This window comes from Gymnoscopelus microlampas (assembly GCF_963454915.1).
Source record: "Gymnoscopelus microlampas genome assembly, chromosome: 14".
Classification (NCBI taxonomy): Eukaryota; Metazoa; Chordata; class Actinopteri; order Myctophiformes; family Myctophidae; genus Gymnoscopelus; species Gymnoscopelus microlampas.
The window spans coordinates 11,583,822-11,597,711 of record NC_139951.1 but is presented as its reverse complement, the minus strand read 5'-3'; the positions used below and the strand labels follow the sequence as shown (position 1 = coordinate 11,597,711).

The 13,890-nt window shown below is 40.0% G+C and overlaps 1 protein-coding gene across 1 annotated transcript; it reads left to right on the top strand.

Moving 5' to 3' along the window:
- Positions 1-4,456: 4,456 nt before the first annotated feature.
- LOC311060035 (kelch-like protein 24) lies at positions 4,457-13,599 on the top strand (the record flags this gene model as incomplete). Its single annotated transcript, XM_084078160.1, has 11 exons — positions 4,457-4,588; positions 5,299-5,490; positions 5,639-5,773; positions 5,866-6,057; positions 6,335-6,475; positions 6,933-7,092; positions 8,917-9,051; positions 11,027-11,134; positions 11,265-11,444; positions 12,528-12,729; positions 13,221-13,599. The coding sequence occupies exons 1-11, from the start codon at positions 4,481-4,483 to the stop codon at positions 13,597-13,599; spliced, it is 1,932 nt and encodes a 643-aa protein (XP_083934286.1). The 5' UTR covers positions 4,457-4,480.
- Between the last annotated feature and the right edge of the window lie 291 nt (positions 13,600-13,890).

Sequence of the window (13,890 nt, the reverse complement as noted above, 5' to 3'; positions counted from 1 at the left end):
TGGACCGTCTCAAAAGGTTCTCCGATTGGAAAAGGGCTGTCAAGGCCATTGCATGTTTAAGGCGCCATGCTCAGAAATTAAAGGGTTCTCCATGTCAAGATGGAACCACAAGTATTGAGCAACATAAGGAAGCAGAGCTGTTCATAATTAAGTTGGCCCAGAAGGATGTATTCAAAGATGAACTTGACAGTATCAAGCTCCGCAAGGTGATTAAACCTAAGGATAAGAGGAACAAGTTGCACACTTTGGATCCATTTATTGATGATGATGGTGTTCTACGGGTTGGAGGACGGTTGACGAGGTCAAGTCTTCACCCTCATGTCAAGCATCCAGCTATTTTGCCTAGAACAAGTCACATATCTGCACTACTTATCAAGCATTATCACGAGAGCGTACATCATCAAGGAAGAGGACTTACTGTGAACGAATTAAGATCAAACGGAATCTGGATCACAGGATGTAGCAACGCTGTTGCCCCTCATATTTACAAGTGCACGAAATGCCGGAAGTACAGGAGGTCAACTCGGGAGCCAAAAATGGCAATCATGAATAGCAGACCTTTCACAACAGAACATTTGAATGATCCCACGAGTTTGGAGCCTTTAACACCCAACCACATTAGTCACTGGACTTCACTCACGATGAAGTCCAGCATTGTCATGCCATCTCCGGGTCAGTTCATCAGCCAAGACGTATATCTATGCAAGCGATGGCGTCAAGTCCAGTTCCTGGCCAATGAATTCTGGCCTCGATGGAAAAGGGAGTATCTCCTAAATTTACAACAGAGGCAAATCTGGCAGAAAGACACACGGAATACTAAAGTCGACGACATTGTCATTCTACAGGAAGATAACGCACCACGAAATCGTTGGAAAATGGCACGAGTTGTAGAAGTTTACCCCAGTCCTGATGGGAGGGTCAGGAAGGTGAAACTTTGATCTGTGACTCTACCTTTGATGACCAAGGAAAGCGAATATCGAACCCAGTCTATTTGGATAGACCTGTACATAAACTTGTTGTACTGCTGGAAGCAGAAACTTAGCACGGTCAAGATTTAATTTGTTTTTTTTTGTTATTATGAAATCCATGTTTTTCACAGGATTTGGTGGGAGTGTGGCTGCAGCACTGTTTTCTGTTCGACTTTATTTTTGTTGTTGTTTTCTCTGTGTAATAAAGTTGCCAAATACCACGTCATTTCCTGCCGGAACATTATTTTGGAAAGTGTTTCCACACGGCTGGGTATTGCGCTTCCTGCCATAGTCTTGTCGTGTCTCCGCAGACAGCGGGGGCATGAATTGTTTGTTCCGTGTGTTGGCCGGTGACATCTAAAGGTGCGTTTTTGGTTCATGTTTTGTATTTTCATTTGTAATTTTGGGTTCTTTGTCTAATTTCATTATAAGTTTCATTCATTGGTTGTTCGTATTATTTCAGTTGTTTTGTTTGGGAAACCTGGACTCCCTTCTCCCCCCCGTGCATTCCTTTTCATACCTACATGCAGCCAGAAAGGTGATTTGTTTTCTATTGTTTTCTTTTTGTTACCTGTTATAGTTTGGTTTGGTGTTTATGTTATATGTTTACCTTGCGTGTTTATTTTTCTATCACAGTTTGACGGTGTTTAAATAAACATCTGTAATCCGAACGATCTGCCTCATCATTGCAAACTGGGAAGGAATGACAAAGTGTAGAGGAATATCTTGCGGAGTTTCAATGTTAATATGTAAATATGGCAACTCATTTAGATGTAGGTTTATGATGGACTATAGCAGTTGCAATTTCTCTTCTTTCATAACATAATCCCCACACCAAGAGTAAAAAAAGAAAAAACGTTTCAGTCATTCGGTCCGACTTCACTGTAGCCCATAGTAGCCTTTTCATACGCGATATGTGAAAGTTTATAATATTTAGAGAAATTGAAAAATGTCAAATACAAAAGTAGTCGTAGTAGTGAATATTTATTTTTGTTTCTCATAAGCGTGCATCCGTTGTATTTTTGTTTCTCATCATCCGTTGTCCGTCAACAACACAGCCGTCTGTGCCTCGGCGTTTGCGCTCTGTCTCAGCTCGCTTGGTGCCTTCTGGCTTCAACCACCCGGGAGAAGACTGTTCGCCACCAGCGAATACCAAGCACGTCGCTCCAATGAACTGTAGAGGCCAATGAGGTATCTAGGTTTCTATATCTATGGTTTAAAGTACTCACATTGCTTACTTAAGTAAAAGTATCAATACTGCAATGTAGAAATATTCTGTTACAAGTGAGAGTTGGGAATTAAAAATTGACTTGAGTAAAAGTACAAAAGTATTGGTATCAAAATGCACTTAAAGTACCAAAAGTAAAAGTACTCATTATGCAGAATGTCCCATTCACAAGTGTTCAAATGTATACAAATCTTATGAAAATAGCAGACCTACAAGCTCACAATGCGTCGCGATGCTATGCATTGTGAGCTTGTAGATTGGCTATTTTCAATGAATATAGAGTGGCTAATGCTGTTGTAATAATAATGCAGATCTGGAAATACTCCAGTTAAGTAAAAACACCTCAGAATTGTTCTTGTACTGTACGTGTTACTTTACACTGTACAGTATATACATGTTTTCGTTATGTTTATCATTTATATGCGTATTGTGAGCGCTTGTTTATAGATTTACGTTGGATTGAGGGCTTCTATGAGAATATATTATAAATAATAGTATATTTATTATTTAAGAATGCTGTAAAGAGAAGCCAGTAAAGGAAGAACAAGTGACTTGTTTTTTTTGCCTGGAAGGAGTGATAGAAGCAGTGTTGCCAGGTTTAGGGAGAGAAACAAGCAACCCGGTTTATGAAAACAAGACCGAAATAAGGAAGCCCTTAGCCCTTTAAACATAATACATTGGCTATTTGAACATAGCAGATCTACAAGCTCACAGCGTGTCGCATCGCGAGCTTGTAGATCGGCTATTTAGAAAAATACATCTTGAAGAAAGTTTGAAAAATGTGGAATACCAATATTTACAAGCAACTTTACAGAAAAAGAAGCCCAAAGTCGCTTATAATAAGCAGACATGGCATCACTGCCTAGAATGGCTGTGTTATTCTCTCTAATTATTTTAGGGATATGTGATGTGGAAAAAATACATATAAAAAACTAAGTTTCATATAAACTAGATCTGCAACTATCGATTATTTTTGTCATGCAAAAATAGTGAAGATAGCAGATGCAATAGCAGTTCCACAAGCTCCCAACGCATCGTGATGCGTTGCAATCTTTCTTTCAAAAGGTTTTAGAAATGTTTTGAAACTTTTTGCCTATAATGAATGACATGCCCAAATTTGGGATTTATTGTTAACCAATGATTTTATTTAATGTAATTATCGATAATGATTTATCATTGATTAAATTGGTTAGTTTGATTAACTGTTCCCCTTGCACCCCTATTAATGACATTCCTTAGACAGCACTGTAATATTAGTGCTGATGATATGTATATTGGGGTACTTCATCATGGCTCTCACTGGAGTGGAGTCTGTCCAGCAACAGGCCTGTCTGCTTCACACTGATTATTATTAGAACCATTATTATGGTCAAGCAGTGCTGAGAAGCTCTCTGCTGCTCCTCTGTGGCCACCTTGTGCATTACAATTACAATGTAGGCATTTAGCAGACCATTATCCAGAGCAACTGGCATGGCATGATTCCTGGTCGACAAGATATATGTTAAAATGTCACATAAATAGAAACTAGGATACCAGGTAAACATCAAACCCAGGATCGTTCTAAACAATATACATACTATATAATAACATTATTTGTGTGGTCAAGCAAAAACTAAGTAACAAGTTATAAATAATAATATATCTGCATATGGAATAAATGCTAGTTATATTTAACTAGCATTTATTCCACAGCTTAGAGTCTCTCTAGGACGTGTTGTGGTTGACATGTTGTTTAATGCCACAATACACATAAATATGAGTTTACATATGGAGGCATTATGATGCTTATTGTCATTTGCACTCACTGAGAAACCTTACCATGTTAATTTGTCAAAGTAACCAGAGAAAGAATCTTAATACTCAAACTGTTCCAGTGGCTGTACTGGGCAATCTCCCATTTACAAATGGCTGTTAAACCGAACAGTGCATTGTCGCCAGCCCAGGACATTGCTGCAAACTACTTGATATGCTCATCTCCCCTGATTAAACAAAGGTTACTGACATAATAAGCTAACAGGTCAAGAAACAGTTTTAAACATGGTGAACCTCCATCATTACACAATACAAACAATACAACCTCATTTCCCCAATGCTCAGCCTGGATAGAATTAAATCACTAATTTAAAACCCTTTTAAATAAGAAAAGAAAATGATGAAGAAAGGAGAACCATGTTTATTCCATCAAGATTCCATTTGTAGGATTTTACTGTATACCCAGATGTAACAGTAATGATGTGTGTTCTCTCTGCAGACGTGACCCACTCCACCACACCTCACCTCAGCCATGGCAGACAACATCCTGGCTGCTGCCTGCCAGAGTCAATCACCACAGGCTGCCAAGAGGATGAGACTGGACACTTCTTCTGACACGTTATTTAACCAAGCAGAACAAGTAAAGAACACATTCTTATTTACAACTGTGGCCTAACAAAAGGCAAGACATATTGAGGAAGACTAGAAAGTGGGCTAAAATAAATCTACAATCAGGTTAAAACAATAAAAACAACACATATTGACAGGGTTTGGGGAAGATTGGTGCTGATTGGGAGGGCAAGGGGAAGATTGAGAGGTGTATGAATGAAAAAACTCACTCTAGATTACACAGCCAGGCAGGTGTGCAATGCTCAGTGGACGGGGTTGCACGCCGAGCAACCACTTATTTGGCCAGGGGGACGCCCAGGCACACGCATAGATTTAAAACTGCTTTAAATTCACACTTCATCGAAGCTTACAAAGGCTCCCGACTCACGCCAGGTACATTAACATAGGAATTAACCTATATGCATATCAATTGCCCATTGTGTGACCTGTACTGTAGGTGTTAAGCGACGTGCGCGTCACGTCATTAAAATAGAGAGCAACCACTTCTCAAATGAGCATAGCATCACTGCAGCCAGGTCAACATGCTAACTGAAAAACCAAGATAGAAATTGGAAACCTTTGTTGACTCATTAAACTGTCATTGAGGACTGATATACGTACAAGGGAAAATATGACATTTCACATGGTACACAAGGACAGTTTAAAAGCCACATTAACAGTTCAACATGGATGAATAGTTGTTTATTTGTCTGATTTATAAACAATGTTGTTGCACTTCAGGAGGACAGCACCAGACCTCTATCCTCACAGGAGACTGAGATGTTTGTGGACCCCGACCATCCCGAGAATCTGTTAGAAGGCCTAAACAGGCTGCGGCTCAACAGTGTCTTGTGTGATGTGATTCTATGCTGTGATGAACAGGAGTTCCCCTGTCATCGATATGTACTGGCCTCCTTTAGCTCATATTTTGAGGTAAATACACACATTTATAGGGAATGATATTTAAATTCTCTTCTGCCTTGGTTTTGCTATATCTAATCAATTGTTGACACAATGTAAATAAGAAAGGCCTAAACCCTGAACACTTCAAGTGAACCATTCACGTTTTCAACCTGCACAGGCAATGTTTACATCTGGCATGAGGGAGTCCACACAGGAAAGGGTGTCCATCAGTGGAGTAGAACCTCAGATGATTGGTTTGTTGGTGAACTATGCCTATACTTCAGAGGTGTCCATCTCCACTGCAAATGTGCAGGTAATGTATCATCATCATAAACCGTATTCATTGTATTCCAGTTTTTCTTCTACATAACATTGGTGATATATAAAGATATTTTTGGTCTATAGGCCCTGCTAGCAGCATCAAACTTGTGGGACGTCACGGCTGTTCAAGAGGCCTGCTGTGACTTCATGGAGCGTCACATCGATGCGAATAACTGTGTAGGGATTTACTGCTTTTCTGAGGACCACTCGTGTGAAATGTTGAAGAAACACAGCATGGATTACATTCTGGAACATTTCAGTGTCATCTACCAGCAGGTCAGTCATTGAGGGATCTTTTTCTTCTCTAACTTTGTTATATTACTATTACTCTGCCTCACTAGTAACTAACTAGACAGACCTGGATAGAAACATTCATGAGTCATTGCTCAATGATTGGATAGCATTTATATTAATAAGCTACAGTCACATGTCCATTTCACTAAACACATCTTACTTACTTACTTCAGAGGAGAAAAGGTTACTTCAGTATGATGTATGGGAACAGGGCATACATACATCAGCTAATCTACTGTATTTTGTTTTCTACCAATAGCAAGAGTTTCTCTCCCTCCCTGTGGAAAGACTGACAGAGATTCTTGCCAGTGACCTCAATGCGCCCAAGGAGGACATGGTGTTTGAGGCTGCCATGTTGTGGTTAGACAAGTGTCCTACCCGCAGACAGAGCTTTGAAAAGGTCAGTCATTTCTTAAGGCTAACCGTCCAGCCCAGCCCAGCCCAATGCAGCAACTGCATTGGGCTGGGCAGAGACTGTTGCAGCGTTCTGAATGACCCCATTACAGGCCGGTGCATGCCGTCTCATTGCGTCGCAAGTGATTCTACAGGTTCAATCGCAAGCAAAACTTGAATGAGGTTGTTTTGTGGTCAGATGTGATAAAGGTGTGAAGTCACTTTCACCATGTTAAAAATGCAAAGAAACAGCTTCTTGACTTGTTAGCTTATTACGTTTACAGACTAAATGTTTTAGGTTTCTCACTGTATATGTGTTGCTGCTTGTACTTGTATAAGTAAGACCTTCTTGATTCCAATACATGCTTGCCAAAGTACTATACTTGCTGATACTATGCATGATTATTATTATATAGTGAACACATTATTCAGGTAAATAATTAGTGTTCTGTGTGTTTTTTAAGGTGCTAGAGCAAATCCGTCTGCCTCTCATCAGTCCCTCCTACCTCCACACTGTGATTGAGTCTCTGGATGTGGTGAAAGAATACCAGGGCTGCCTGAGGTTCATCTCTGAGGCCAAGGAGCGGCCCTACTGTAACACAGCACAACCACGCAGGACCTCAGGTACCCTGCTGAACACATGCATGTGTTGCGGTGTGACTTTTGTCTGCGTTCTGTGGTGTATGACAGAAGTCTTTGAAACTGTTGGCAGCAGCCGTTTATCCTCTTTCTGGTGACAGTAGGAAAGGGACACAGTTAGGACCTGCGCATATGATATCCACATCACGGTACAAGTAACGTTACACGGTTGCATGACATTTACACCCAATAGACCTCATTCACTAAGCTCGGGTCCGCACATATTTTGCGGACATATTTTGCGGACATATTTTGCGGACCTCATTCACTAAGCTCGGGTCCGCACATATTTTGTACTTATGTATATTATACACAACTTTCCACATTCAGAGTCTGATTCATAAATCTTTTTTTTTGTCCCAGAATTTTCTCGGACATTAAGTCTGCTCAGGAGCAGACTTAATGCCTCAACACTTTTGTATATATGTTATTATTATATATTTTTCATGCAAAATCAATTACAATAGTGCCAAACCTGTGTCCAACATTTGTCAACACATATAAAAGGCAATAATCACATGAACGCCAAACAATAGCCTAATAAGTTTTACCATCTGATGAGGATACATAATGGTTGAAATGTAACTGTGTCCAGAGTCAGACCAGATCCATTCCCCATTTCAAAGTAGGACAGGGATATGTTCAGTAAGAAACACTTCTATAGTATCCTTTCCACTTGTATTAACCTAGTATTTGGTCGTGGGGTTAAACTTTGTAAACTTCTTATTCTCATTACACATATGAGAGCATTAGTTTATTAACATTCAGCTGATCCATCATGCAATCGAGGGACTCGCTTCCAGACAGAACAGATGTACAAGTTGTCAAGGCAGTGAGATGCCGACGAGATCTGTTCTTTTTGACGAGAACTTCTTCAGCACGGTGAAGTTGGTTTCACGTTGGGTGAAGTCAGTTTGAAGTTGGATATTTCCTGTTGCCTTTTATGTTATTAAATGGGGTGTGGAACAAATGATCTACTCATGAACACGCTTCTCAAATACGAAGTGTGTGTGTGTGTGTGTGTGTGTGTGTGTGTGTGTGTGTGTGTGTGTGTGTGTGTGTGTGTGTGTGTGTGTGTGTGTGTGTGTGTGTGTGTGTGTGTGTGTGTGTGTCTCTCCACTTTAGCACTATATACTTTGTTGAATGACTATTAGGGGGAAAAAGCAGATCTAGAAGCTTGCAATGCATCGCATCGTGACCCGTTGAGAGCTTGTAGACCTGCAACTTTTTCTATGTTTGAAATGTTTTAAAATGTTGGTGCTTAATTTAGTGCCATTGACGTGTTTCACGTGTTTTACCGCAATGGCGTAATGTGCCAATGACATGTTTGACGTGTTTTTGAAAAAAAAAACGTTCAAAACCCAAGATATCATCATTTGAAGATTTGCTGCTCCATTCACTCCCTATTTAACTTATTACTGAAAAAGGCTGTATCTCGGCTCCTGAGCACTTTTTTTTTACTATGTATTTTTGGCCCAGACATGTTATTTTCAAAAGGCAGACAATTAATGTCAACAATTGTCGTTGACATTTGTGAAACCACAGTGCAACCCTCAGTGATTAGCACATCAGGGGATCGATTATACTGTAGATAAATATTCTGTGACTACTTGAAAAAGGTACGAAAATTGAAAAATTGCTGGCACTGGGATAACACAGCCAGAAATAAGTCTGGCACTGAATAAGTTAAAAGGTGACAAGCTCAAACTCAACATATAGTCAAAGGCCAGCATGCCTGTGTGAGATGGTCCCTTTATTTTCAATAAATCTGCTCTGTCTTACCTGCTCCTTCTCTCCCACTTGTTGAAGTGATAGCGATGGTGGGAGCAAAGACTCGGGATGGGCGTGCTCACACAGTGGAGAGCTTTGATCCCCTGACTAATCAATGGAAGACTCTGGGAAATCTGCCCTTGAAAGTGCAGCGGCCTGATGTGGTTGTGTCAGGTGAGGAACACCATCAGAGTGACTCTTCCAATTTCCAAAGCGAATGGGTATTTTTCTAATATTTAGCAAATTTGGCATAAACAACCAGGAGGAGGCGGAACAAGGCTGACAAAAAGCAAATTCTGGAATTCTATACAGTAATTTAAGCATTTTTTTCTAAATGACAATCAGAAACAAACATGAGCCAGTATTGCCAACCTACAATATATTTGCGTGGTATAACTAGAGCATCTATCAAAAAGGTGACAAGAAGGGATACAAGGAGAGAGAAGTGCTAGGGAGCGTTTTATTTGTCATTTATAAAGCCATTACAACTACCTTTTCAAGCTATTTAAGGCAGTAATTAGCAACCGTGATCATAGGTTAGCTAGGCTGGCTTTATAGCCATGGTAAACAAAGACATAGTAAGACACAGTGTTGCACAGAATCCCTAACCATAGGGCATAGCAGTGGTGGGCATTTTGTGGTGCCACATATAGAAAACCCATACATTTGTCCCATAGAGACGTCCAAAAATACTTATATAAATCATTTTAAGCCTGGAACCAAGGTGAATCATGACCATAAAACATTTGATTCTGTGTCAAAATATATTTGAAAACTGTGAAGTGAGCGGTGCTATTTATGAGTTATTAATTTCATCATGCATCTCGGTAGCCAATCACAGCTCGCCCTGCGAAGTGACGCTATGTTGTGGTGTCACGGCATGGCTCAATTCACACGGTTCTTACATTTTTTACATTATTATTACTTTCATCATGCGTCTTGCTAGCCAATCACAGCGCGTCTGCGAAGTTTGAAGTTAATTTCATCATGCATCTCGGTAGCCAATCACAGCACATCCTGCAAAGTGACCATGTCGTGGCGTCACGGCATGGATCAATTCACACCTAGTGTAAATTGAGCGGTGCTTACATTTTTGTTGGGGCGGTGTAGCCGCCCCCTATAAGTGAGTTTTGGACATCGACCAAAAGATTTGTATACCCCCTAACCCTTCCATTGTTAATGCAAATCGATACTTTTGCAAAGTCAGCCAATCACATTACAGCTAGTGTCATCACCACTAACTGTAATGTGATTGGCTGACTTTGCAAATTCAGGACTGTGATTGGCTAGCGAAACACATGACACATGTGCAGCCCTATGAATAGCAGTATGGACTTTAAAAAAAGTCAATCCTTTTTTTAAAGTGAGTCATGTTGTGATGACCACACACCGCCCACTTCACACTGGGTGTGATTTTTTACATTATTATTAATTTCATCATGTGTCTCGCTAGCCAATCACAGCACGTCCTGCAAAGCTTGTGGGCGTGTTTTCCACAGCATGGCGTCACAGCGACAGACAAATTTTCACGACGGAAAGAAAAACTTTCACCACTGATGGGTCCTAAACCCTCTTATAGGAGCGGTTGCACCGCTCAAAAAGGGTATGTAATAAATATAGTATATAATATCATTGAATATTCGAATATCTTTTGACACAGAATCAAATGTTTTATGGTCATGATTCACCAGAAGCCTGGATGGCTTGGTTCCAGGCTTACAATCATTTATATAAATATTTCAGAAGTCTCTATGGGAAAAGTTAATGGGCTTTATATCTGTATATCTATACCACAAAATGGCCACCACTGCTACGCCCTATAGATGGTGATGAGCGTGTACATGTAGTATGATTGACAGGCAGTAGACTAGACACTTCCCTTCATATAGAGCAACGTTATTGGCCGAGGGATACTCAACTGGGAACGGTGATATTTGACCATTTTAATTACTTATATATCTGACAGGCAGGGTGTTGTCTTAATTTGACTATTGTGGTGACATTTTGCGAATTTCTTGCCTTGATAAGTGAACCATAACAATAAAACAGACGAAGAAAATAGAAGCTATATGAAGACATTTCAAGTTGTGTATGCATATTAAAATCGTTATTTTAATTATAACTCATAATTCTGCTCTTCTCCCACCAGGCTCTACTCTATATTTGGGATATTATGATTTCGAGATGTGGCGCTTTGACGTTCACCTTAACTCATGGCTAGAGACGGCTCCCATGAATGAGAAACATGCTAACTTAAGTAAGATTGTCACCTATGGCATTCAATTTAACCGTGGCATCCCTATTTTGGCTCTGTAATATATCATAGCCATATGACATCAGTTCTTACGATCACTATTTTTATTTTTACCCTGCACAACCCCACACAGGCCTGGTGATGCTGGATGGATATGTGTTTGCAGTAGGTGGCCAAGAGAAGGAGAAGGGTACAATCTCAATGGAGCGCTACGCGCCCAACTCCAACACCTGGCAGGTCATAGCAGTTCATCGGACAGTGACACACAAAGCCCCTATTCTGGTCACACTAGATGGATGGCTTTATTTTATTGGTATGTAACAGGTTTATGCACCTGCAGGTTGTTGTGCTTTTTATGTAATGTATGTCAAGCATAACGGTTAACTGATAATGTCCAAAGAATTTTGTGTGTGTGTGTGTATGTGTGTGTGTGTGTGTCTCTCCGTCTGGAACCTAGGTGACGCTCCAATCAAGCCAAAACGGACCCAGATCTACAGGTACCACCCTGTAAGATCTGTATGGAAAAAGGTTGCTCCTATGCAGATGCCGCGTGATCAATCAGCTGCTTGTGTTCTGAATGGAAAGATCTATGTTATAGGTATACCTGTTTTTAATGGTTCTTAGTCAGAGGTGGAAGAAGTATTCCACTTTTTGCTTGAGTAAAATTTGCAAAACCAGAATGTAGAAATACGGTTACAACTGCAAGTCCTGCATTCCATATTTTATTTAAGATAAAGTACAAACGTGTTTGGCATAAAAATATGCTTGCAGCACCAAACATAAAACATATTGACTCATTCAGTGCCACAAGACGTCAAAGACGTCACGTGGCCTGACGCCCCGTGTGCCACAAGGCGTCAAAGACGTCATGAAAAAAAAATGAAAAAAAAATAACATTCAAAATATATATATATTTTTCTTTTTGAAAAACATGTTCAGAACCCAAGATATGATGATTTGAAGATTTGCTGCTCCATCCACTCCTTGTTTAACCTATAACTTAAAAAGGCTGTATCTCGCTTCCTAAGCACTTTTTTTTTTACAACGAATTTTGGCTGTGGCACTCAGAGCCAAAATTCCATAAATAAGCTGGGCACTGAATGAGTTAAAGATGACAGGCGTTTCGGCTATGCATCTTGTCATCTTGAAGCATATGGAACAATATTAAAAAAAGGTATTTTATTTCTTGAGTATGACCCGCCATGTTTTGAATTATTGTATTAATAATGTGTTTAGTGTTTTCAAAATTGAAACAATCAAGTAACTTTATTTAGTTACTTTCCACCGCTGATCTTAGTTCCATACTAGACTCACTTCAACTTCACTGTAGTTTGGCCACATACTGTGCATAATAGAGCCCACTAAAAGTCACTATTCTATTCATTTGTGTTAATAGGGGGTTACCGTATTAAGAACGAGGGAACGAGGAGGGGAAGAATCAGGTCCAGTAAGGAAATTGAAAACGCGGTGGAGTGTTTCAACCCCAAGACGTACAAGTGGACCGTGCGTGCCCCCATGCAAGAGCGACGCTACAAGCATAGCGCAGTTGTGGTGGATGGAAAGATCTACGCTCTAGGAGGGCTGGGTGAAAACAACAGGTAAAGACACTGCTGCTCTCCATGAATGCCTGTGAAAAGGTGGCTTAACCCATTGAGACCTGAAGCCGATTCTACATGTCTATTTAAATCCCAACAGTTTTCTGAAAAACGTATGTTTCTATATCAGTGGTGCTCAATCTTTTTCATGTCAAGGACCCCCAAAATGATATGAATTTGGCCGTGGACCCCCATCAAAATATTGTTTTACAGAGACCCCCAGAAGCAAAGATTTGAGTTAAAAATGTTCGCTTTAAATATATATATATTCAGAAGATTTGCACACATTTTCACGATTTTTCAAAAATAGCAGATCTACAAGCTCATAGCGTGGCACTCGGTGCCGCGCTATGAGCTTGTATATCTGCTATTTTTGAATAGCCCAAAGTGTAAAATAATGCTTTTTAGCTCAAATCTAAAAATGACACAGTTCCAGGTCTTAATGGGTTAACAGCAGACATTTGTCTCATGGCTATTGGTCTCTCTTCATGTAGGTGTACCCAGGACATCGAGCGCTACTGTGAAGAGACGGACACGTGGGAAACCGTGGGGAAGATGCCTGCTCGTCTCTACGGTCTCAAGTGTGTCTCTCTCAGACTGAGGAATGATCATGTACCCATGGTTGATGAAGATGATGAAAGCAATGAAGACGATTCTGATGGAATCATTGAAGATGAATATGATGGAAACACTGAAGATGATGAAAACGATGAAGATGATGAAAGCGATGAAGATAATTATGAAATTGACAGTCATGGTAGATACCGAGGCTATGAAGAAGAATATGTAGAAGAAGAAGAAGAAGAAGATGATGTATACTCTCTATCTCGCGCTCTCTGTCTTGCTGAGTACCATAAGGCAATGAGGCAATGAGCCAATGAGCCCTGCCTTCCCAGGCACATGTGCTAATGGACTACTGGACGTACACTAAAGTATCATGACAGTTGCCTGCTTAGGTTAACTGTTATTAATGTTTCCAGTCAATAGATGGCATATTGGTCATTGTGTTCACTGTTGAGAGCAAGTTCTTTTTTTTTTTAATTCTTCGATATAATATATATATTATATTATGTTCATATTCTGGTGATTGTTCAGTTTATAAGTGCTGATGGCTTGGTCAGACACTTGAGTCTACTTCTTTTTTATGTATCCTACTATAATTCT